The 19,710-nt window shown below is 52.3% G+C and overlaps 11 protein-coding genes across 11 annotated transcripts; 4 read left to right on the plus strand and 7 right to left on the minus strand.

Moving 5' to 3' along the window:
* Window positions 1-574: 574 nt before the first annotated feature.
* J4E85_002128 (uncharacterized protein) lies at window positions 575-931 on the minus strand (the record flags this gene model as incomplete). Its single annotated transcript, XM_051466408.1, has 2 exons — window positions 575-875; window positions 924-931. 2 exons carry the CDS (start codon window positions 929-931, stop codon window positions 575-577), a joined length of 309 nt encoding a protein of 102 aa, XP_051329263.1.
* Window positions 932-2,545: 1,614 nt separating this feature from the next.
* Window positions 2,546-3,062, minus strand: J4E85_002129 (uncharacterized protein; the record flags this gene model as incomplete). Its single annotated transcript, XM_051466409.1, has 2 exons — window positions 2,546-2,755; window positions 2,826-3,062. The coding sequence occupies 2 exons, from the start codon at window positions 3,060-3,062 to the stop codon at window positions 2,546-2,548; spliced, it is 447 nt and encodes a 148-aa protein (XP_051329264.1).
* A 465-nt stretch (window positions 3,063-3,527) lies between these two features.
* Window positions 3,528-4,721, plus strand: J4E85_002130 (uncharacterized protein; the record flags this gene model as incomplete). The annotated part of the gene is made up of 2 exons (XM_051466410.1): window positions 3,528-4,348; window positions 4,397-4,721. 2 exons carry the CDS (start codon window positions 3,528-3,530, stop codon window positions 4,719-4,721), a joined length of 1,146 nt encoding a protein of 381 aa, XP_051329265.1.
* A 1,797-nt stretch (window positions 4,722-6,518) lies between these two features.
* On the minus strand, window positions 6,519-8,360 carry J4E85_002131 (uncharacterized protein; the record flags this gene model as incomplete). Its single annotated transcript, XM_051466411.1, has 3 exons — window positions 6,519-7,728; window positions 7,774-7,894; window positions 8,000-8,360. The coding sequence occupies 3 exons, from the start codon at window positions 8,358-8,360 to the stop codon at window positions 6,519-6,521; spliced, it is 1,692 nt and encodes a 563-aa protein (XP_051329266.1).
* Window positions 8,361-8,733: 373 nt separating this feature from the next.
* J4E85_002132 (uncharacterized protein) lies at window positions 8,734-9,603 on the minus strand (the record flags this gene model as incomplete). The annotated part of the gene is made up of 2 exons (XM_051466412.1): window positions 8,734-9,542; window positions 9,591-9,603. 2 exons carry the CDS (start codon window positions 9,601-9,603, stop codon window positions 8,734-8,736), a joined length of 822 nt encoding a protein of 273 aa, XP_051329267.1.
* A 555-nt stretch (window positions 9,604-10,158) lies between these two features.
* Window positions 10,159-11,544, minus strand: J4E85_002133 (uncharacterized protein; the record flags this gene model as incomplete). The annotated part of the gene is made up of 3 exons (XM_051466413.1): window positions 10,159-10,372; window positions 10,424-11,359; window positions 11,411-11,544. 3 exons carry the CDS (start codon window positions 11,542-11,544, stop codon window positions 10,159-10,161), a joined length of 1,284 nt encoding a protein of 427 aa, XP_051329268.1.
* A 292-nt stretch (window positions 11,545-11,836) lies between these two features.
* Window positions 11,837-12,683, plus strand: RAB6B (Ras- protein Rab-6B; the record flags this gene model as incomplete). Its single annotated transcript, XM_051466414.1, has 5 exons — window positions 11,837-11,877; window positions 11,929-11,954; window positions 12,014-12,102; window positions 12,167-12,569; window positions 12,625-12,683. The coding sequence occupies 5 exons, from the start codon at window positions 11,837-11,839 to the stop codon at window positions 12,681-12,683; spliced, it is 618 nt and encodes a 205-aa protein (XP_051329269.1).
* Window positions 12,684-13,105: 422 nt separating this feature from the next.
* Window positions 13,106-13,735, minus strand: J4E85_002135 (uncharacterized protein; the record flags this gene model as incomplete). The annotated part of the gene is made up of 3 exons (XM_051466415.1): window positions 13,106-13,210; window positions 13,264-13,364; window positions 13,417-13,735. The coding sequence occupies 3 exons, from the start codon at window positions 13,733-13,735 to the stop codon at window positions 13,106-13,108; spliced, it is 525 nt and encodes a 174-aa protein (XP_051329270.1).
* A 459-nt stretch (window positions 13,736-14,194) lies between these two features.
* On the plus strand, window positions 14,195-16,319 carry J4E85_002136 (uncharacterized protein; the record flags this gene model as incomplete). The annotated part of the gene is made up of 2 exons (XM_051466416.1): window positions 14,195-14,651; window positions 14,701-16,319. The coding sequence occupies 2 exons, from the start codon at window positions 14,195-14,197 to the stop codon at window positions 16,317-16,319; spliced, it is 2,076 nt and encodes a 691-aa protein (XP_051329271.1).
* Window positions 16,320-16,753: 434 nt separating this feature from the next.
* J4E85_002137 (uncharacterized protein) lies at window positions 16,754-17,766 on the plus strand (the record flags this gene model as incomplete). Its single annotated transcript, XM_051466417.1, has 4 exons — window positions 16,754-16,819; window positions 16,887-17,045; window positions 17,113-17,662; window positions 17,723-17,766. The coding sequence occupies 4 exons, from the start codon at window positions 16,754-16,756 to the stop codon at window positions 17,764-17,766; spliced, it is 819 nt and encodes a 272-aa protein (XP_051329272.1).
* Window positions 17,767-18,157: 391 nt separating this feature from the next.
* J4E85_002138 (uncharacterized protein) lies at window positions 18,158-19,268 on the minus strand (the record flags this gene model as incomplete). The annotated part of the gene is made up of 3 exons (XM_051466418.1): window positions 18,158-18,380; window positions 18,433-19,056; window positions 19,114-19,268. The coding sequence occupies 3 exons, from the start codon at window positions 19,266-19,268 to the stop codon at window positions 18,158-18,160; spliced, it is 1,002 nt and encodes a 333-aa protein (XP_051329273.1).
* Between the last annotated feature and the right edge of the window lie 442 nt (window positions 19,269-19,710).

Raw genomic sequence — 19,710 nt, forward strand, 5'->3', positions numbered from 1 at the left:
CTGTGTCCGAGGAAGTGTACTAATTATGGTCGTACGATGATATCAAATCATTCTCAAGTTCTGAGATGGTAGGCACCGTGTTGAGCATGGTGAAGTACGCTGGCTGATAGTGTGCCTGCTAAGCTGCCCAGATACCCAACAAAACGACACAGCCAGAGATCGTTCTGCCTATGAACCCACCTGACTTCTACCCGTGTCACAACCCCCATTGAGTTATCACGGTATCATCGCTAAGATGGCGACTTCACCATCAAAGCAATTAGAGAGTGAACGACCTCTGCAGCGGCCAATACGGTGGTTTCACCCGGGTTATCGTAAATGGGAGCCACTTCCACTGCGGCGAGTACATTCAGTCAGCTTCTAGTGCTCTTACTAATAAGTCAACGGGGCTCGGAAAACACGTACCAACATCTGCCCCGACGACGTCTAGTCCTTCGAGACCGTCCAGAATAGACAAAAGCTCTCGTGTGCTCCAGCCACCGACTTCGGCTGTTCCCGTAGCTATCCCCATATGTCAGTCACTGTGCAATGAGATATCTGGGTGCTGAAGACAATACTGCTACCTCTAAGACAATCACTTGTGGCATGTTTTGTTTGAGAACTTACCAGGTGCGAATGCCGGATCGAGTACATCTATATCGACACTGATGTAGACCTTCGTTCCAGCGACGCGAGATTTGAGCTTGTCGATGATTCCAGCTACACCCAATCGATCGATTGCCCGAGCCTTGACCATCTCAAAACCACATCGAAGGTCGTTGCGCACATCACCTTTCGGTCGTACCACAGGAGCTCGGATGCCCGCGTGTATACTAGTATTTCGGATCAAGCCTTCCTCATGAGCGATGTGCAAGAATGTTCCATGGTTGACACCACTGTTGTGCTATTTCAGCGATGTCCAGGGTGAACTCTGATAGTTAGACTCACGCATAATGGGAGATACCTCCGCCTGTTCTATGTCAATTTCTGATCGGATCGGTGAACACTTCGGCTTACCTAGTACTTCTGGGTCCCAGGTATCTACGCAGCCGTCAGTGAAGCTCGACAAAACGTGCCGCGAACTTACCGATGTGACTGTCGAAGTGTATTACGCTCACGGGCCCCCAGTGATGATGAGCCGATCGAAGAGCCGATAACGTTGTGGTATGATCGCCACCTAGCGTCACGATCTTTGGTGTCGTGCGCTCGCTAGAGTTGGTCGCTCTTGAGGACACGATCTTGGCGATGGTCGTCAGATATTTGAACCAGTCATTGCGTGCGTTCACCAACCTTGTGCGCCTTATCAAGCTGCTTCAAGGCCGCAGTGTTATCCTTCCAGGTACGTTAGTCGTAGTCTTCCTTGGTCGTTCCTTCAATGTCTCACCAAAAATGTTAAAGGAGCATCGCCGCAGTCGATAACTTTTGCCCAATCTGCGAATACGTTCTCGCCTGAGCCCCGTCAGTCAGTGCGTTGCGAAGTCGCTTTGTCACAATGATTAGTGCTTCTCGATGCAATGTTGGCTTCATGCAGGAGCGAACGGAGCAGCATCATCAAGACAACAAGAAACTGCAACCAGGATTAGGGTACACGGGACAAATTCTAGCGCACGAATGTACGCCTTGAGAACACAACTTGCCAAGATGACGTGGTGTAACAAGTTCCGCTCGTTGCAATGTTTTGAACAACGCTCTAAGTCCGTGCTTGCGGGATGAACGCCCATACGCGCACCCTCATCAAAATACGACATACCTGTGTATATTGACCAAGCAGCGTCTGGCGATATCCGACTCGAGCCCTGCCGGATGCCACTCGGGCCGAAGCGCGCTCCAGGCCGTGCCGTAACGCCCTGCCCGTTGTTAACCTTGGCTGTTGCGATGCGCCCGACTCCGATGCGGAGTCTCGCGCACACAATGTACATGACCTACAGTGTCAAACGGCGCACCAAGAATTGCGATGTCGAATGGCTCCACATCCTGGCCTTCTGCTGCTAAACAGTGCACATATGGTAAATTGGCGTATGTCATCAGCCCTGCAAACTTTGCTTGGGTGATGTCCATTTCGAGGTTGCCATGAGCAATAATCTGCTGCGACGAATGGCCAGAAATCGGTGGAAAGGTAACATCGCGAGCGCTTGCGAAGAGCTCAAGAGAATATGCCAGAAACAACAATGATTTAGGCGCCATCATGAACATGAACGGAAGAGATCGAAGTATATGAGAAAAGCGAGCAAAGCTACTTCAATTAACAATATACCTAAGTAACGTGCTTATCTCCTTTGCGAGCCGGTGGTGATGCCCGCGACCAGTCGCATTAAGCCCTGAATGGCAGGTACAGCCGATCGTGCCCCTCCATTCGCCTGCAACGGTTGTCAGTCTGTTACTACTTCCAGAACTTGCCGACGGCGCGTAACATCTTGCACAACAGACTCTTCTTGTATACAGAAGTATTTCAAAGACGTTCAGTCTGTCTTCGTTTTCAGAGCTATCTGTAAGACCAATGGACATGATATCAACGTGTACTGATTCTGACCTCGGCACGTCTATGGAGGACACATCGAGACAGCGACTAGCTAATCATAGCTGTAACTTCACATTCGTATAATAGTTCCTTCTTCGCCAAACTTGCAACACCGACAACCGTGTCAGGCGGTCTATGCCCATCCGCCTCCCTATCCATATATTCGATCCAAATATCTCCCCAACCACGATCTACAACATCCTTCCGATCCTGCTCTGGGTTGCCGGTCTCCTTGACGATGTAATGTCGAACATGCACCTGATTACATCAAAGTTAGTGAAATGGCCAACACCGCCTCAAAACTACTCAATCAAGGTTCAAAGCGTACAATGTCTCGCGGTGTGGCTCCAGCTGCCGCCAAGCACTTGCGAATGCTATCATAAGCGCCCTTGGCTTGCTCTTTGATGTCGGATGGGATGGTATGGTCTTTTCGAAGGCCCGTTTGACCAGCAAGGGTGATCAACTTGGACGACGGCACTATTGGAGTGATGCAGACTTGGTCGTACGTTGGTGGAGGTTCCGGTACATTTTCCGGGTTGAAAGTATGGGGCTTGAAATCAGCCATGACTGCATTCAAGACAATTAAAACAGTGTCAATTGTTGGTGTTTTCTATATGTTTTAAGCTCGAGCCTTACGATAGTATCTCGGCATGAGGGGCATTGTCGTGTGCACTTGCCGCGCCCAGTAGTCAAACATGTGGGCCTCATTGGCGTTGAAGCATGGGCCACGGTGACATCACGGCCTTTCGTCACGCGAATCTACCACGCAAACAGGACGCGACAAATCTCACACCACTGCACACAGCCCGGCTGGCTGATTAAACACTACCACATCATTGGGTCAAAGTGGATTACTTCATTGACGGATGAACTTCCACCTGCAACCGGGCGAATGAGATGCAGGCCAACGCGCCTGCCTCCGTTCGAATGCGGGGAAAGCTCCAGCAGCGAGAGCGTTAAAGCCGTCTGCTCGTGACGGTTCGCGCAACCTCAGCTCACACCCCTTTGTTTGACAGACACTGCTCATATCATGGCGTCTGGCTGGTTCAGCTCATCGTCGAGCGACCCAACGCGTCCTCCGGACGTTCGCGTTCAAGTTGCTGAACAGAAACCTCACGACTTCTACCTGCAGCCCGGCTCGGGCAGCAGCCCAAGACCCGCCACCAACCGCTCAGCGGCCTCAGTGCCTGCGGCTTATGTGGATACGACTCATTCCAAGGTCCATGTCCACAATGCTTCACTTTTCGATGTAGGCATCCTGAAAGACACGCTTGTCCCATCACTCACCCTGCATTCTGGCTTGGCCATCATTGCGTACGGAGCTGCGCGATACACAAACCGCGTCGAAGCCAAGGACTGGCTTTGGCCCAGTGGTCAGGTCGTGAACGCCTGGTGGTCTGCCGTTGGACGCCGTCTTGCTCAAGGCTACACCGTCTCGCAAGCGTTCAGTCGTCTATCATGGCACGAGCGTGTCATCCTTACGGGCGTTACATTATGGGGAGGACGTCTCTTTTACCGCATCGTTAATCGTTCCATCCAACGAGGCGAGGATGATCCACGATATGCCGAAGTCAAGAAGGAGGAGGGCTTCTGGAACAGCGCGTTGTTCAAAGTCTTCATACCCGAGGCCTTCTTCCAGATGCTCATCAGTCTGCCGTTTACCGCACCATTCCGACACGAGGGTGCTGTCATGACAGGCTACCACCCCTTTGTTCAGATGTTTGCTGTCGGCTTGTTCTCTTCAGGATTGGCGATGGAGACACTTGCAGACTACCAGCTAGACCAGTTCAAGGCCGAAGGCAACAAGGGCATCATGCGCGAAGGAGTATGGAGCATTGTCCGCAATCCCAAGTATGTATCCCTGCTCCACATTCTATGTCACTCGCTAACGTCGTGTAGCTACCTTGGCGACGCCCTCGTACACATCTCCTTCATCGTTATGCTTTACGGCTCAGACATGCTCGCCCCTATCGAACTCCTAGGCCCCGCCGCGAATTACGCCTTCCTCCGCTTCTTTGGCGGCGACGCCGAGAAAGAGAAACACCAAGAACGCCGATACTCCGCATCTCACCCCGAGAAGTTCCGCGAATTGGAGAAGTTCAGAGCGGATAAGAATGCTTTCTGGCCGAGCGTCGATGAGCTAAGCAACAAATGGTTGTGGACTGTTTTGGGTGTTGGAGGCTTGGGTATCGCAGTCGAGCAAGCGCTTCGGGCGCTGCATTAGGTCTTGCCGTCTAAGATCAATGAGGTTTGCCCACGAGGCTGTCTACGCGGTAGGCGCTTAGCGATCTCGATTGTGTTTGTACGATATGATAAGCTTAGATAGTCAATTTCTTTACTGATATTTCAACTTGGCAGTCCCTACGCACGTTAGCATCAGTTGTCTATCACAAACATTGTAATGTTTTCCAACATATCTGTCGTTTTGTGACAGATGCGTCAACAAGCCCAGGGTTTGCCCATCACAACGAGTGTCCGGTTCACCAAACGCCACGAGTACATTGACAAACCTGACCGTAGTCTTGGTTGTACAACTGCCATTCTGAGGCTTCTTGTTATAACACTAGTGTCAATGTCCTACCGTCACCGTTTGAGCTTTGCTACACATCGACCGTAAGCGATGAACGACAGAGATCTCATAGGCGTCATCTTCGTAGCCGTGTTCGTCCCCCTGATCATAGCTATCGCCGCTCTATGTCTTTGTTGCCACTGCCATCTTCAACGTGGTGGAAAGCGTCCAAGGCGAACGCAGTCATATACAGTGGATACGGACTGGACTGATTACACATCCCCGCCATTCGAGCCAGCATATCGCAATCCGCGTTTCAAGCAACCGTCCAAGACCCGGTCCAAGAGATATGCGTCATACAGATATGACTTCGGTCTTCCTCGATACGCTCCAAGAGTACACCTTACCACCACAAGATACCTACCTGCTAGGAGGCACACAAGAGAACAGCATATGCTGAGTGAGATGTATGATGGGTTGGATATTACACCCGAGATGGCCAGACCGCGGAAGTGGGGGTGGGTGGATGAAGGCTCACTGGACCTACCTGAATCAGCGTTTGACGGCTTGGATCTTACGCATGAGCACATCGGGGGACCACGGGAAAGGGAGATGATGGCCCAAGCGAGGAGGCCGATAAGACCGAGGAGACTGCACAGGTCTTTTACTTTCTAGACGGGATGGTACAGGAGTTGCGTTCACGGCTTGCGACGCACTAGATCGAACAGATGGAGTACCCAAGGCTGACAGAGAGTGTGTTTTCGGAGGCAATGGTAGTGATATACTGCCTATCGAGGCCCGTTCGAACTCTCGATATGTTGTCAGTAAACGCTCGTTACAATCAGTGGAGGCATAACGTGTCTAACATGCCCATGTTGAGGGTGCACAAATACTATCTCACTTTCTTTGCTTTAGGCTCTTTACCTTGTCACATATTATCTCCAATTGTCAGGGTACAAGTACTCGGTTCCGTCATGAGCGAAAGAGACAAAGCAGGGATTATCCTCATCGCCGTATTCATCCCATGCATTATCATCGGAATGATCATGTGCTTCTGCTGTCACCGTGGATCTCGATCATCTCGACCATCTCGACCACCTCCACGTTCCTATAATTATACTTGGCCTGGACAGAACGGTAGAGGATACCATGGGCCATTCTATTCACAACCAATACCACCATGGTCGATTCCAACGCCTGCTCATATTGCTCCCACACATCCGCCACCAGCTCCTCAGTCACAGACCCACTCAACCACCTTTGCCGAAGGAGTAGCACCCGAGGCCGTATTACCGACCGATGTGCAAGAGCAACTGTTGCAGCAAAATGGTGCTATGGGGCAATTGAAGTGGCCTCCAAATAGTTGGCCTAGGGCGAATGTAAGAGGGAATCGTACAGGTAGGGGACCTCGATCGTTCCCGTGATCGAGGGTGTTGAGCAGACCAAGGATATGCAGAGTCATCGTATGCAATACGAAAAGTACAGAACATATGGTATTTTCTCAACTACGATTCAGAGCATGAATGTAAACTTCTTCCTTTCTCTTCTCATGCTCCCACCCTCATCCAGCGGCACACCAGCATACTCTGCACTGCGACCATTGTTGAGTTTGCGATTCTCTCTTATCAAAACCCATCTCAATATCGCAGCGAGGATACCAACAAGAAGCATGAATCCTGCACATATACTCATGCCCTTGACGTAGTAAGGGCCGTCGTCATCTGGAAAGATGCTCGTGCCAACTAGTGGGCCCATCTGACCAATGATGTTCAAGAGAGCCATACCGGTGCCTTTCTTACTGTCGCTTTCTTGGTTGTTGAGTGTCCATGTAATGATGATCGTGATAGCGCTGAAGAAGCCTGCGGCGGCGGGATAGAGTGCGATGTAGCGGACCATTGTGTTGTCAGACTGTAAGTATCCGGAAATGGCAATGGTGCCGTACCCGATCGTTGCAAGGAGAGAGTGAAGCATGATGAACGTTGAGCGTGATTGTAATCGATCGGAATAATATGCAGTCGTAAGGACGACGACAAAAGCGAAGAGGTATGGCGGAGCTGAAAGTCCTTGGGCCGTGATGGACTCCCAGCCCATATCTCGGATTACGGTCGGCAGGAACACGGGCATGGAGCTAAAGGCAACGTTGCATGAGAAGAACATGAGCGCTGTCAGGTAAGACTTCGGATCCTTTAGGGTCTGTAGTACTTCGTGGAAGTCCACACGTCCTCTTCTTCGTCCACCCTGGTACTTCTCTTCTTGATCTTCATCTTCGCTCTCCTTCTCTGACCTCAGTCTCATTACTGCAACCTCGCGCTGTCGGGGACTTAGCCACTTCGCCAGTCCCGGTCCATCTGGTACAAAATCCCATGCCCAGACGGCGATCAATACGGAGGGAAACCCTTCCAGCAGGAAGAGTAGTCTCCAAGGACTAAGCGGGCCATGTTCACCGACCTTGGTAATAACGTAGGCCAGCGCTCCGGCAAACGATGCTGAAAGGGGGCTGGCGCTGATGAAGAGTCCGGTTCGAAAGGCGAGCTCGGATCGGCGGAAGAAGAAGGATAGGTAGAAGGGTACGCCAGGTCCAAATGCTGCTTCGCTAATGCCAAGTAGGGCTCGCAGCACAAGGAGAAACCCGAAGGATGTCGCTACTGCCTGGAGTGACGCGACTATGCCCCAAGAAAGGATGCATAGAGATATATAGATATGCGGCGGCACGATACGATACCTATCGGGATTAGCGGTGCGGCGTTTGTAACTGGCGACTACCTACAGTAGTGTCATCCATTCGAAAAGAATGTATGTGATATAGAACGCCCACAGTAACCACTCATACTGCGTGGAGCTGAGCTTCAGGTCATCTGCCAGACCAGCTATGCGCGCATTGCCAATATCTACCAAATTCATCAGCAAGTGTCGCGGAGCCTACCAGACCTGCTTTACGCACATCTGACGTACATGTCTCCCCTACGAGTCTTCTAGGTGTAGAAAGTACTCACTCGACCGATCCAAGAAGCTCAGCATGTACAACAAGGCCATGAACGCGACTAGCCGCCGATCAAGCTTCTTGAGCACTGTGCGATCCTCATCTGGTGTATACAACTCATAGCTCTGCACAGAGTCCAAAGAGGCGCGCCGTATACTAGGAAGGAAGCCCTCGTCTTCCTCTCCCAGCTCCTCTTTCGATGCGGGTTCATCTCGTGGAGTAATCGTGCGAAGTTCGAAAGAGTTCGGCTCGTGTATCATGGACAGGCCATCGGAGGAATGTGAGGAGCGTGGAGAGGGCGTGAACTTGGGAGAGCTTTCGTCGGCGCTGTTGGATGCTGGTGCGTGCTGAGTGCGGCGGGAGGAGGATGGCATGCTTAGGTTCGTCTGTCGGGAATGAGCCGCATTGGGGACTAAGAGATTACATCGAGAAAAGGAGTAAGTAGTCAAGGCACGAGCTCGTCACCACTGACAAGTCGCGTAGTTCAATGTGTCAAAGCTGTCTCCATCGTGAGATGACGCGTAGAAGCCCGTGCGCTGCATACCCCACAATCCAGGATACCGGGTACTGCTTTGTCGTCATGTCCTTCTGCCTTCACTTGATCCCTTTGCAAACTAAACTCGATATTTTGAAGACGAATTTTCAACTTTTCTTTCGTTACTTTTATTGGCAGCCGTGATGTGAAACCCTTGCGCACTACCGACATCCCAGAATCGATCTCAGAGTACATAATGGTTGCAGAACCACTCATTCCAGGTGACTCAAATCGGTCTCGTTATGGATAACGATGCGTCCGTCCGGTAATTTCTTTACTTTGTAGTATCCCAGCTTTACCGCCTCCATTGTATCGATCCCCTCAATCTTCATGCCCAGCGCACGCAAGGGCGATCTCAGAGACGGGCCCCCATACCGGCGCCACTCGTTTACCTCCTTGGGAATGCCTGCCTCAGGAAGGTCATCCCAGTGATACATCTCTTTTGCGACTTTGATGCATGCGTCTCTTTTGTCTGCACTCCACCATGCAGGAAGGATCCCCGCAGTCTTCTCGCTATTGGCGATGTGCTTAAGTAGTCCTTGGAAGAGGTAGCCGGTATTGTACTTGACGGTGGCGTCCATATACGAGTCGCGTGGGTCTATCATAGTCCCGAGGCTGCAACGTTTTGTCTCATCCCAAGCGCGGAAGCTCTCGATGAGGAGTTTGTAGGTTGTCGGCTCGTCTTTGTTCAGTAGAATCTTGTCAGAAGCGGAAGCTTTCTGCTCGTGAATTGTCATAGGCTCATCTTGTTTGATAAGACCGGGCATAACCCCATCATATGAATCCGCGGACGTAATACTGAGGTGAGTGTTGTGCGGGTAGATGCGTGCAGGCATATGTTGTTCAGGCCAGTTCTCATCCTTGTGGTTACGAGGTTTGTTGCACCGGTGCTTGTGGACATCTTTCCAATGCGCCTTCTGGCAAGATAGAGAGCAGTAACGGAGCACCTTGCAGCCGCCGCAGCGCTTGAGAGGATTGGCGGGTTCTTCGATAACATTGCAGTTCGAGCATCGGAAAGGACCTGCTGAAGGTCAGTAAAGTGACATGAGCAGGAATGAGGGCGACTCACCTTGGATTGCCATGCTGTTGCGTCGTGACTGAGTCTTTCTGTCTGAATGGGTCGTGCGAGCAGAGATGGGGAGTGAGGGAGCCTTGGTCGAGGGCGAAGACGGAGGAGGTGAGAGCATGTCTCTACCCGTAAGCTAATACAAATCGAGCAGATAACGTCTCGATGTAGCAAACACGCCTGCCGGTGACACAATCTCTGCCTCTTCACTGATAGAATGCTTAGGTGGCCCACTATAACAGTGAGGCTAGGACGGGAAGGCGCGTCCTGACTTTTCGTTGCATGTGGTACAAATCGGCAAGGTCCGGATGAGACAAGCGTTACAAGGAACATACAATTTTTGACACCGTTCGTAGCTTGCGCCGATGGAAATTCGACCTTGACCTGCCCTATGACAAGTAGCTCACGCCTTGCGGGGCAATGCAGCGGTCTGTGCCCAACCAACTACCATTGTGAGTGAGTTAGGGATTCACCAGATAACTGCAAGCGAGACAAAATTATAGTGGTCGTAAAAGAAGTGCATTCGCCGATCGACACGGGTGTCGGTACTGGCCCGTCGGTCCATATCTGTCTATTTGGGCAATTGCCAGTCCTTGTAGCTCCACTTCTCCGACACGTGGTACTTCTTCTGCTTGGCGTATGGGATCTGTCTTCTGGCTTCGACCTTGCCCTGGAGCATGAAAGTCCTGAAGCGGTCCTTGAGCAGATTGCCCTCTGGTTTGAGAAGACGCAGAGAGTCGCGGAGCTCGTCTGGTAGAACGACTTCGAGCGGGGCCTCTGGTAGACTGTAATCGATTAGGAGTTGTTCGATGTGTGAAACGTGGATAGGTACTTACGGTGCCTTGCCGAATTGCTTCTTCCTCAGCTCCAATTCTTCGCCATCGTCCTCCTCATCCGCGAGCTCTGCATTCCTCTGTTCAAGAGCTTGTTTCACAGCGGCTCTCGCCTTCTCCTTCTCTTCTACGCTCTTGGCTAATCTCTTGATCTCCTGGACCTGTTGCTCCTTGGCTTTCATCTTGGCTTCGTGGACCGCCTTTCTTTGCGCGTCCTTTCTCCTCTTGATCTTATTCCGTTGTGACAGCGACTTCCTCTCCGGCCTCTTCTTCTTGGCTTCCTTATCCTCATTGTCACTGAAGCCTTCCCATTCGCTCTCCCACACGCTCTCCTCGCCTGAGTCAGAATCTGTCTCAGCAGCAGCTCTCTCCATAAGCTCGGCCTCTTCGCGGGCCTCTTGCAGGCGCTTCTTCTCAACCTCGACAATCTTGTCGGATTCGCGCATGAGCTCGTTTTGCCAGTCTTCCAGCAAGGGGTTGTACGACTTTCCACCGGTAGGTTTGCGGACTGAGGGAATGGCCTTGCCGGTCTTTGCCTGCGAGATGGGTGCGTGCTTCAGGGTTTTCGGCTCGACCTTGGGCTTCTTCTTCTCAAGGTACGAGAAACGAGGATCCTCCTTGACCTCTTGCACTGCCCATGGGTCGTAAGCGGCGTCGCCAGTCTGTACGACGTCCTTCTTGGTCTGCTCGCCTCCGTATGCAATCGCCCTCAGCCTGTCGTATTCCTTGCCTGATACCTTTGCCTTCTTCCTCTTGCCATCGTCGGTGATTTCCGAGAGTCGCTTCCGGGTGGATACGGCGGGAACGGCAGAGCGCTTAGCGAGGATCTCGTCGACCTTGAGAGGCTTGTGTCGTTTCGCGACCTCTTTCTGGATCTCAGCCGATCCAAGGACGTCGACGGCGAAAAGTTCGTCTGCGGTCTTCTCAGAGATGACACCACTGTAGCGGCGTTAGTATATGCATCGTCTGTGTGTTGTATATGGTACACACCCTTGAATGATCTGATCGCGCACATCTTCTAGGCCGGATTGAATCTCTGTGACATCGACATTCTTGCGCCAAGCCTTCTTGCCTTTGCGACTCGACTGTTTGTATTGCGCTGGTGCTGCTTCGGTGTCCGCCATGGTTTCTTACGGTTGCCGTGCGCGAAGTAGTTGTGGGGTTGTTCGTTGTCGCAAAAAGTTCGACCCAAAATTCCGACCAGCAAAGCGGCGCACGGGCTGGACCCACCAGGACCCCTGCTGCACTCGGTAGTCGGTGTTGGCCGCCAGGGTGCCAGGCCTCCAGATTCGACCGACACTCCTATTCAGACACGACACCCCACCAAGACACACGGCCGGGATATTGCTTCTGGTCCTCTGCGATAACACATTTCGAGACTTCCGATATTCTCAAAATCTACAACCTCCAGTCACAATGGCGCAGTCAGGCTACTCAAACCCGCTCAAGAAGTTCAAGTGAGCTGTCCTCCGCGGCGGAGACCAACTTCGTATACTAACCGGCTGCAGGCTCGTATTCCTGGGCGAACAAAGTGGTATGCATACTATCGCAGATATAGCGGTTTGCGACACACGTGCTAATCGACCTTCGCAGTGGGAAAGACGTCTCTAATTACCCGCTTCATGTACGACTCGTTCGACAACACCTACCAAGCCACCATCGGCATCGACTTTCTAAGCAAGGTATGCTCGCTGCAAAGCCGCCATAGATATGGCAATCCAATGCAACATCTAATCTTCGCCGCAGACCATGTACCTCGAGGATCGGACTGTCCGCCTGCAGCTCTGGGATACCGCCGGCCAGGAACGATTCCGCTCCCTGATTCCCTCCTACATCCGCGATTCTAGCGTAGCCGTGGTTGTATACGACATCACAAACAAGAAGACGTTTGAAAACACAAGAAAATGGGTAGACGATGTCAGAGGCGAGCGCGGCAACGATGTCATTATTGTGCTCGTGGGCAACAAGACCGACTTGAACGACAAGCGCGAGGTTACAACGGCGCAGGGTGAAGAAGAAGCCAAGAAGAACAACTTGATGTTCATCGAGACGAGCGCGAAGGTCGGACACAACGTAAAGGCGCTGTTCAAGAGAATTGCGCAGGCGCTACCGGGCATGGAGGGCGAAGGCCAACAAGGGCAGAGTCAGAGTACGTCTCGACGTACACATCGTTGCGGTGAACGCCATGCTAATCCAAGATGCAGTGATCGACGTGAACATCAACCCCAGCCAGCCACCGCAAGAAAACTCGTGCTCATGTTAAACAAGACATAGCCGTTTGGCAATCAACTTCGGTTCATTCGCTTAAGGGCGTACTGTAATTATTTGGGATGATGTTTTGCAAGTCTGAGAAAGTCATTGTCAGCAAGGCGTTCGGGCATGGGCCGCATGCATCTTAACGTCGGAAACGTAATCTGTAGTATACCAGTGCGTACCCATGCGTACCACTGCATGACGTCAATGGAGAGATGCCGAGTGCTGTTTGGATTGTATGCATTGGAAGCCCGCATCTATCCCAACGCCGCCCCAGCCACATGAATCATGCTCAACCAGAACGCCGGCCGTAGAATTGACCGACTGCGCCGATGCTGATCCATATACAAGAATATTACAGGGGCCGTTATCATGTGGAGCGGGGTCCAAGAATGCTTGCTGAATTTATCGAAGTACTATCGTCGCAGTGTTTTACTCGAGGTCGCCTGCCGAGCCAGCCTCAGACGGCGTCTTGCTGCCGCCGACGGGGATTGACGTGTCAACTGCGATCATCTCGGCGAGAATGTCGAGGACGGGCTGTCGGGTGTTAGCGGGCCGTCGCCAGTTCATGGCGAAGAGCAGCAACGTACCTTGGGAACGGTCTTATCGTAGATGTTGATCAATTCCCGCGGGTTGGGGTAGACCTTCAATGCGCGGTAGAAGCATAGCGCCGCCTCGACGTTGTCCGCACCTGGCAAACAATTAGCACCACGTCCCACCAAGAGGGCCGTACATAACCATACCCTTCTGCACCATTCCTTCTCCCTGCGCAACCTCTTGCATAAAGTACGCCTCGACCTCCTCGGGGTCCTTGGGGAAGCCCTCCTCGTTTGCCCGCTCTACCGCCTCTCGGATCGCCTTCTTCTGCTCGGCGCCTTGTGCCTCGGCCTCCTCCTTGGCCGCCCGCTCTGTTCGCTTCGACTCCTTCTTGAGCTGCTTGCGGAAGCCGGGGTCATTTCGTCGCTTGTAGTCGAAGTAGGCGGCGTATGCGAGAAGGCCTGTGACGATGGTGCCGGCGCTAATGGCCGCAATGGTCGATGGTTTTAACGACGAGTTGGACATGATGGTGGTGCGATTCGTGGGAGTGAAAAGCGCAATTAGGCGGGGAAGGAGCAGCTGGAGCCCTTTGAATTGGCGGCAGGTGATGGCGGTGATGTGGTGTGGTGTTTAACTTTTTCTCAGTGTTCAGGGAAGGCACGATTCACCAAAGTGGGCCCGAGCTCACACTCGAGACCGCGGCTCCACGCATGACGGGGCTCTACGAGTACCTGTCAACATCCACGGACGCGCACTCATGGCGCAGCTGCCCTCGCTACCACTGACCACAACTCCACTCCCGGCCCACTCGACGCAGGAATTGGACGAGTGTTAGAGGTAAATGACCTGGAAGCCTACATTGCGTTGGGGTTGGCTAGCTTTCGTTCTCATGCTGATGTAGGCTCTAGGGCACCTGTTCCGTTTCATCCTTGTATAAAGTGCTGCGCTCCTACACCACAATATTCGGTGGATCTTGCAGGCAAGATGTCAGAGAAACAGAAGGGCATCTCTCTCCGCAAGAAGCGGGGGGACAAGAGCAAGAAGAACGCGCCGCCGCCCACCATCAGCGCGCCGCGACAGATTAGTGCGCCCATGCCCGCAGGCGTCGCTGCTGCTGCCGCCGCTTCACTCCCAAGCTCCGGGCGCCCTTCGAACGAATCCAGCCGATCGAGGACCAGACAGGATGGCCCTCCATCGCAGCCAAGACCGCAGCGGCCAGATAAGACGGCGGATCTCGTCAAGAGGAGGTACTCCCAGAAGATCACGACGCTTCCTAGCGATTTTGGGAATGGGGAGCCTATGCCGCAGATGCCGCAAATGCCCGTTCAGTACAGAGAGAAGAGCCAGACGAGAGAGGGACGGCCGCCCGGAAGCTCCAATGGACGGGTCCTGCAAGTCGACCCGCGCGCATTGCGGGACCCCAACCTGGAAGTAGAGCGATGTAAGGCCAACATTTGGTGATTTGGTTGCATACATGCTGACTCGCACAGATGTATCAACTATTCTCGCAGACGCTTCTGAAGCAGACATCAGCCGCTACCAGGACGAGCTGCGCAAGACAAAGCATCGTACATCACTCGACCTCCAGCACAACGTATACCAAAACCGCACACAGTTTATCAAGATCAGTAAAGAAGCAGAGAAGCTCAAGGGCGAGATGCGGACGCTTCGTCAGTTGATGTCTGACCTGACAACGACCTTGGAGCAGACAGCATCAGCTACGGGTGCCGCCAATGACACCGCGAGCTCGCGAAGAGCTAACCGAAGTTCGATCGGAGATCTCAATCAATTGCGCGCAGGCCAGCTACAGCAGCTTTACAGGGACGTTGAGGGCTCGCAGAAGTATCTACCACCTATCCCCGGACGATATATCGTTTGGAAGTCAACGAGATGGTTCGAACTGGACTCTGCAACCCTCAAGGCAAGGCGAAGAGTGAGACTACTGCTACTGAATGATCATCTCCTTATCGCATCAGAAAAAAAGGCACGCAACGATGTTCCTGGACAGCGTGATGGCAACAGGGCGAATATGGAGTTTACTGCCCAGAGATGTTTTCCCCTACAGGATACCCAAGTGATTAGGACGCCAGAAGAGCGCATCATCATACGCGCTGGATCTGAGTCTTTCACATACGACACCAAGAAGGAAGACAGTGGTGATAAATCCGCTTTCGTGGCTACTTTCCGCAAGACGAAGGATGACCTGCGCAAGAGCCAAGAAGCGGATGTGCAGGAGAAAGACCGAACGCAAGATTCCTACAGCCACCTTCTTTCACGCGACCCTGCTTTCATGAACAGGACAGAGTTGTTGGACAATCTCTCAGACGGCATCAATAACGAACAAGTCAGTACTTTTGTTGACATTGATGGACAACAGCGCAATATCCGATGGGTAGAAAGTCAACTAGACGATTTAGATATTGAGATCGCGCTTCAACATTTCCAGGAGGCAGTCCTGAAAGTGGATCGGCTTAAGGCACTTGCAAAGAACATTAGAAGCAATGAGATGGCCAAGACAATCGTTACCTACAAGGTCAATGAGCGCGCTGCGAAGCTTGCGAATGTTTTGGTCAAGCACATGGTAGAGCACAACAACTGGTTCACCTCTGTCAGGCAACACGTGAGTTGGGTAGTCCAACTAGGCTTCGAAGACCGCGCACGAGAAGCCTATCTGGAAGCTCGCGGTAACCTGATCAGAACTCGCACGCGGTATGTCTCCACTCCACCAAAGTCCAAATTATCCACTGACCCTTTCAGGCAATGCATATTCGAAGGCAATCTCCCAGACTATATCTTCCAGATCTCCTATATCTATTTCACCATCATCAAGAACACTGTCGACATGTATCAGAAGTGCTTCCCACAACAGCTCATGTCCGCGTGCGTCAAGTGGTCAAAAGAGCACATCGACCAATTCAACATACTATTAAAAAGGCAGCTAAGTAGCGTGGATGAAGGCGGCAATGTGTGGAACGAGTGCTTGAGATTGGCACATGAACATGCTGAGATGCTGAGGGAGGTTGGACTGGATTTCACTGAGTTGGTTGGGAATGGAATCAGTGAACAGGACGGCGAAGAAGATCAGCCTGTAGGTTTAGGAGTGTCTTAAGCATTGGGGTTGCGTTCAACAATGGAACACCACGCCTCGCAAACAGCAAACATTTTCAACATGACCGTTGGCGTTTGGCGTCCATCGTCGCAGCAGCATGTGCTTTTCTTTGTCAACCTCCGCCGCTACTACCTCATCCATAGCCGCCTACCACTCTCACCAAGACTCTCCCAGACTCTTCCTCACTACTATTTCTCTACGTTGGCTTGGAAAACGGCGCTAAGTGTGTTAGCGTGTCGCCTGTTGTCGTTGCCTTGTGAGATCTCGCCTTCACCAAGGGAATGTGGGTCTATAGCTGACTTCAATTGTCAGTTGCCTCTCTCACTCCTACATTCAACAATTTCGCGTGAGATTAGGACAACGACACTCCAACTCATACCAAATCTGCCAACAGTTTCCCCGCATCAAGATTCTGTTCGACTACCACCTCCAAGATGCCTACCGAAGCAGAGAATATCAATTATCTATACTTGGTCCTAACCAACGATGGCAGCCCTGTCGTAAGTCTCATCGTCTCCCTTTTTGGTTTGCATCTTCATTCAAGTCCCGTATACTAACTCATTGTAGATTGATTGGGATGCCGTCTCCGCCGCGCTCGACCTCAACAAAAGCGCCGTGACAAAGCGATGGTCGCGTCTTAAGCAGTCCATGGACAGAAACGAGGTTCCCGGAGGTACAACGTACCAGTTCCTCTGGCTTTGTGTCAAGCACCATAAGCGAACTCAGGTGAGCACCAATTCACGTTCAGCCACATAGTTCGAGAAACCAGCAGCCACTAACAATAATTTCTTAGCCCCCAAACTGGAGTGAAATCGCAGCCAAGGCCAATACTACTTCTGGAGCGGCGTCCAAGCGCTATTCTCGCATGAAGAAGGTATTCGAGGACAACGAAACCGCTCCCGATGCAGGCACTCCTCGCTCGCCCGTCAAGAACACACCCACCAAGGCCAAGGGTACTCCGAAGTCGGCCGCCAGGAAGCCTCGCAAGGCTACCACTTCTTCCGGCGACGATCAGGACGACGTTCAAACTAGCCCGGTCAGTAAGCGCAAGCGTGCCTCGCCGAAGAAGAAGCTCGCCGCTACCGATGAGGAAGCCGAGGTCAAGCCTGAGCCAGACAACGAGGGCGAAGGTGAGGACGATGAGCTCCTAGATACCAAGCCCAAGCGCGCGAAGATCGGCAAGAAAAAGATGAAGGTCATCCCCAAGCCTAGGCCCAAGGATATCGTCAAGAAGGAAGAGACCAACGACGACGGCGAGGACTCTTTCGTCGACGCCCAGGAATCGCTTGACCACCAGGAAGATGCTCAGGATGTCCACCACGACAGCTACGCCGTTCAAGATCGTAAGTCTTCCTACCCTGCAACTCCCCAACATCTCCATCAGCATACTGAATATCTACTAGCGGAGCCAGCTGACTCTCTTGTTTGCAGCGATGACTTCATCTGAGCTGCATACGCCAGTTGATGTGAGCTGTGTCGATGGTTGCGAGCAATGTACTTGCCATGCCAACGAAATCGCTAGCGTACTTATGAGCAGGGACTCGGGAGTGGCTCAGTCACAGCGCGTAGAGCTTGAGGAGATGGTCGGTAATATGGGCTGAGGGTGCTCTTCATCTTCACGAGGAGTTTGGTGGATTTCTGCAGCATGCATTACATGGAATTTGGCGTCGGGCGGAATACGGTGCATAACGATGGCGTCAACTGAGCTTCAAGGGAAAAGGCTTTCAATCTTTGTATTCGATGTGCAGAGTGTTTGATTCCTGGAAGCGCTGAGCTGATAAAATTCTCCCACGCCCTTCATAAAGCCAGTTCGTGATACTTTCTCACGAGCCCGCCAATTACGGTGTCAACACCAGTTTTCCAGTTGTCTTCCTGCTCTCGATGTCCTGGGTCGCACGCACAATCTCGCTCAACGGATACACGTCGTGAATCTTGACATTTAGTCCGTCCTTCTCGATGAAGTTCCACAGTTCCTTTGCCGCCGTCTGCAGTTCTTCGCGAGTGGCGATGTAGTTAAATAGCGTAGGGCGGACAAGCTTCACGTTCTTTGCTGACAAGCGACTAGACGATGTGTCAGCTACTTTTCCTCATGAATAGTACAAGAAAGACTCACGCAAGAGCGAAACCCTCAACTGGTCCCGATGCGTTTCCAAACGAGCACATCGTACCCTTCCTCCTTACGACAGACAACGAGCTGTCAAAGGTGGACTTGCCCACAGAGTCGAAGACTGCATGCACACCCTCGCCCCCAGTAGTCTCTAGGACTTTCTTCACGAAAACGTCTCGGTTGTCCTCGTGGTATTCCAGTAGCACCTCTGCGCCGTTCTGCTTTGCCAGATTCCTCTTCTCTTCTGTGCTAGCTGTAGCGATGACTCTTGCGCCGACAGCCTTCAGCAACTGGCACAGCCATAAACCTACGCCACCAGCTGCAGCGGTAACGAGAATCCAGTCGCCTTCCTTAACTTCGTAAGCATCACGGATCAAGGTCACGGCGGTTAGTGCCTGGAGGAGCGAGGCAGCGGCTGTCTTGGTGGAGATGGAATCAGGGAGCGGAATTGTGTAGTTCGCTGGTGCAGCAGTATACTCTGCGTACGCGGATTGCGCCATGTAGGCTACGCGCGCACCCGGTTTGAGATCAGAAGGTGCGTTGGGTCCGACGGAAGCGACGGTTCCAGCGCCTTCCCGACCGAGAACATACGGGAACTGCGGTGGCTTGTATACACCAGAGCGGAAGTAGCTGGCCACAGATTAGCATGAAATCTTGGTTTCTGAGCAGGTGGATAGGGGTGCTCACGTGTCGATGTAGTTGATGCCGATGAACTCGTTCTTGACCAGGACCTCGCCTTCCTTGGGCTCTGGAACCGGTACATCAGTCTTGTACTGCAGGACTTCCGTTCCACCGGTCTTCTCGATGTACACGGCCTTCATAGTCTTTGGGAGTGAAGACATGGTTCTGATGATGGATGCTCTTGGAGCAATGTGCGAATTGATGGCTGCAAGTCGTGTTGTCGATCTGGAGAGTAGATTCGTCGAGCGCAGAGTGTGTGATGCCAGCGTCATGAATCACAAAAGATGGGCTGGTGGTCGGCTCAATATAAGCAAGCTATCTCAAGAGAGGCATACCCGTTGATGATAAATACTCTCGGACACGGCGTTAATTCCGAGTGATCTGCGAGGTGACACCCCCGCTCCCCGCACACGTCATTATCGTCTCAGTTCGCGACTTCCATTTCGACGCGGCAGACGCAGTCGCCTTCCATTTCTGATGAATTACTGCATCGGCCTCTATGAAGATGTACTTCGTAGGGCGCGCCAGCATTGTGTCAACCCGATAGGGCGTGTTCATTACAAAGCGACGTGTTCATAGATGCTACAAGTTAGCCAGGCGGGC

The sequence above is a fragment of the Alternaria conjuncta genome (genome assembly GCF_024043145.1).
Source record: "Alternaria conjuncta strain BMP 0040 chromosome Unknown scaffold_3, whole genome shotgun sequence".
Lineage (NCBI taxonomy): Eukaryota > Fungi > Ascomycota > Dothideomycetes > Pleosporales > Pleosporaceae > Alternaria > Alternaria conjuncta.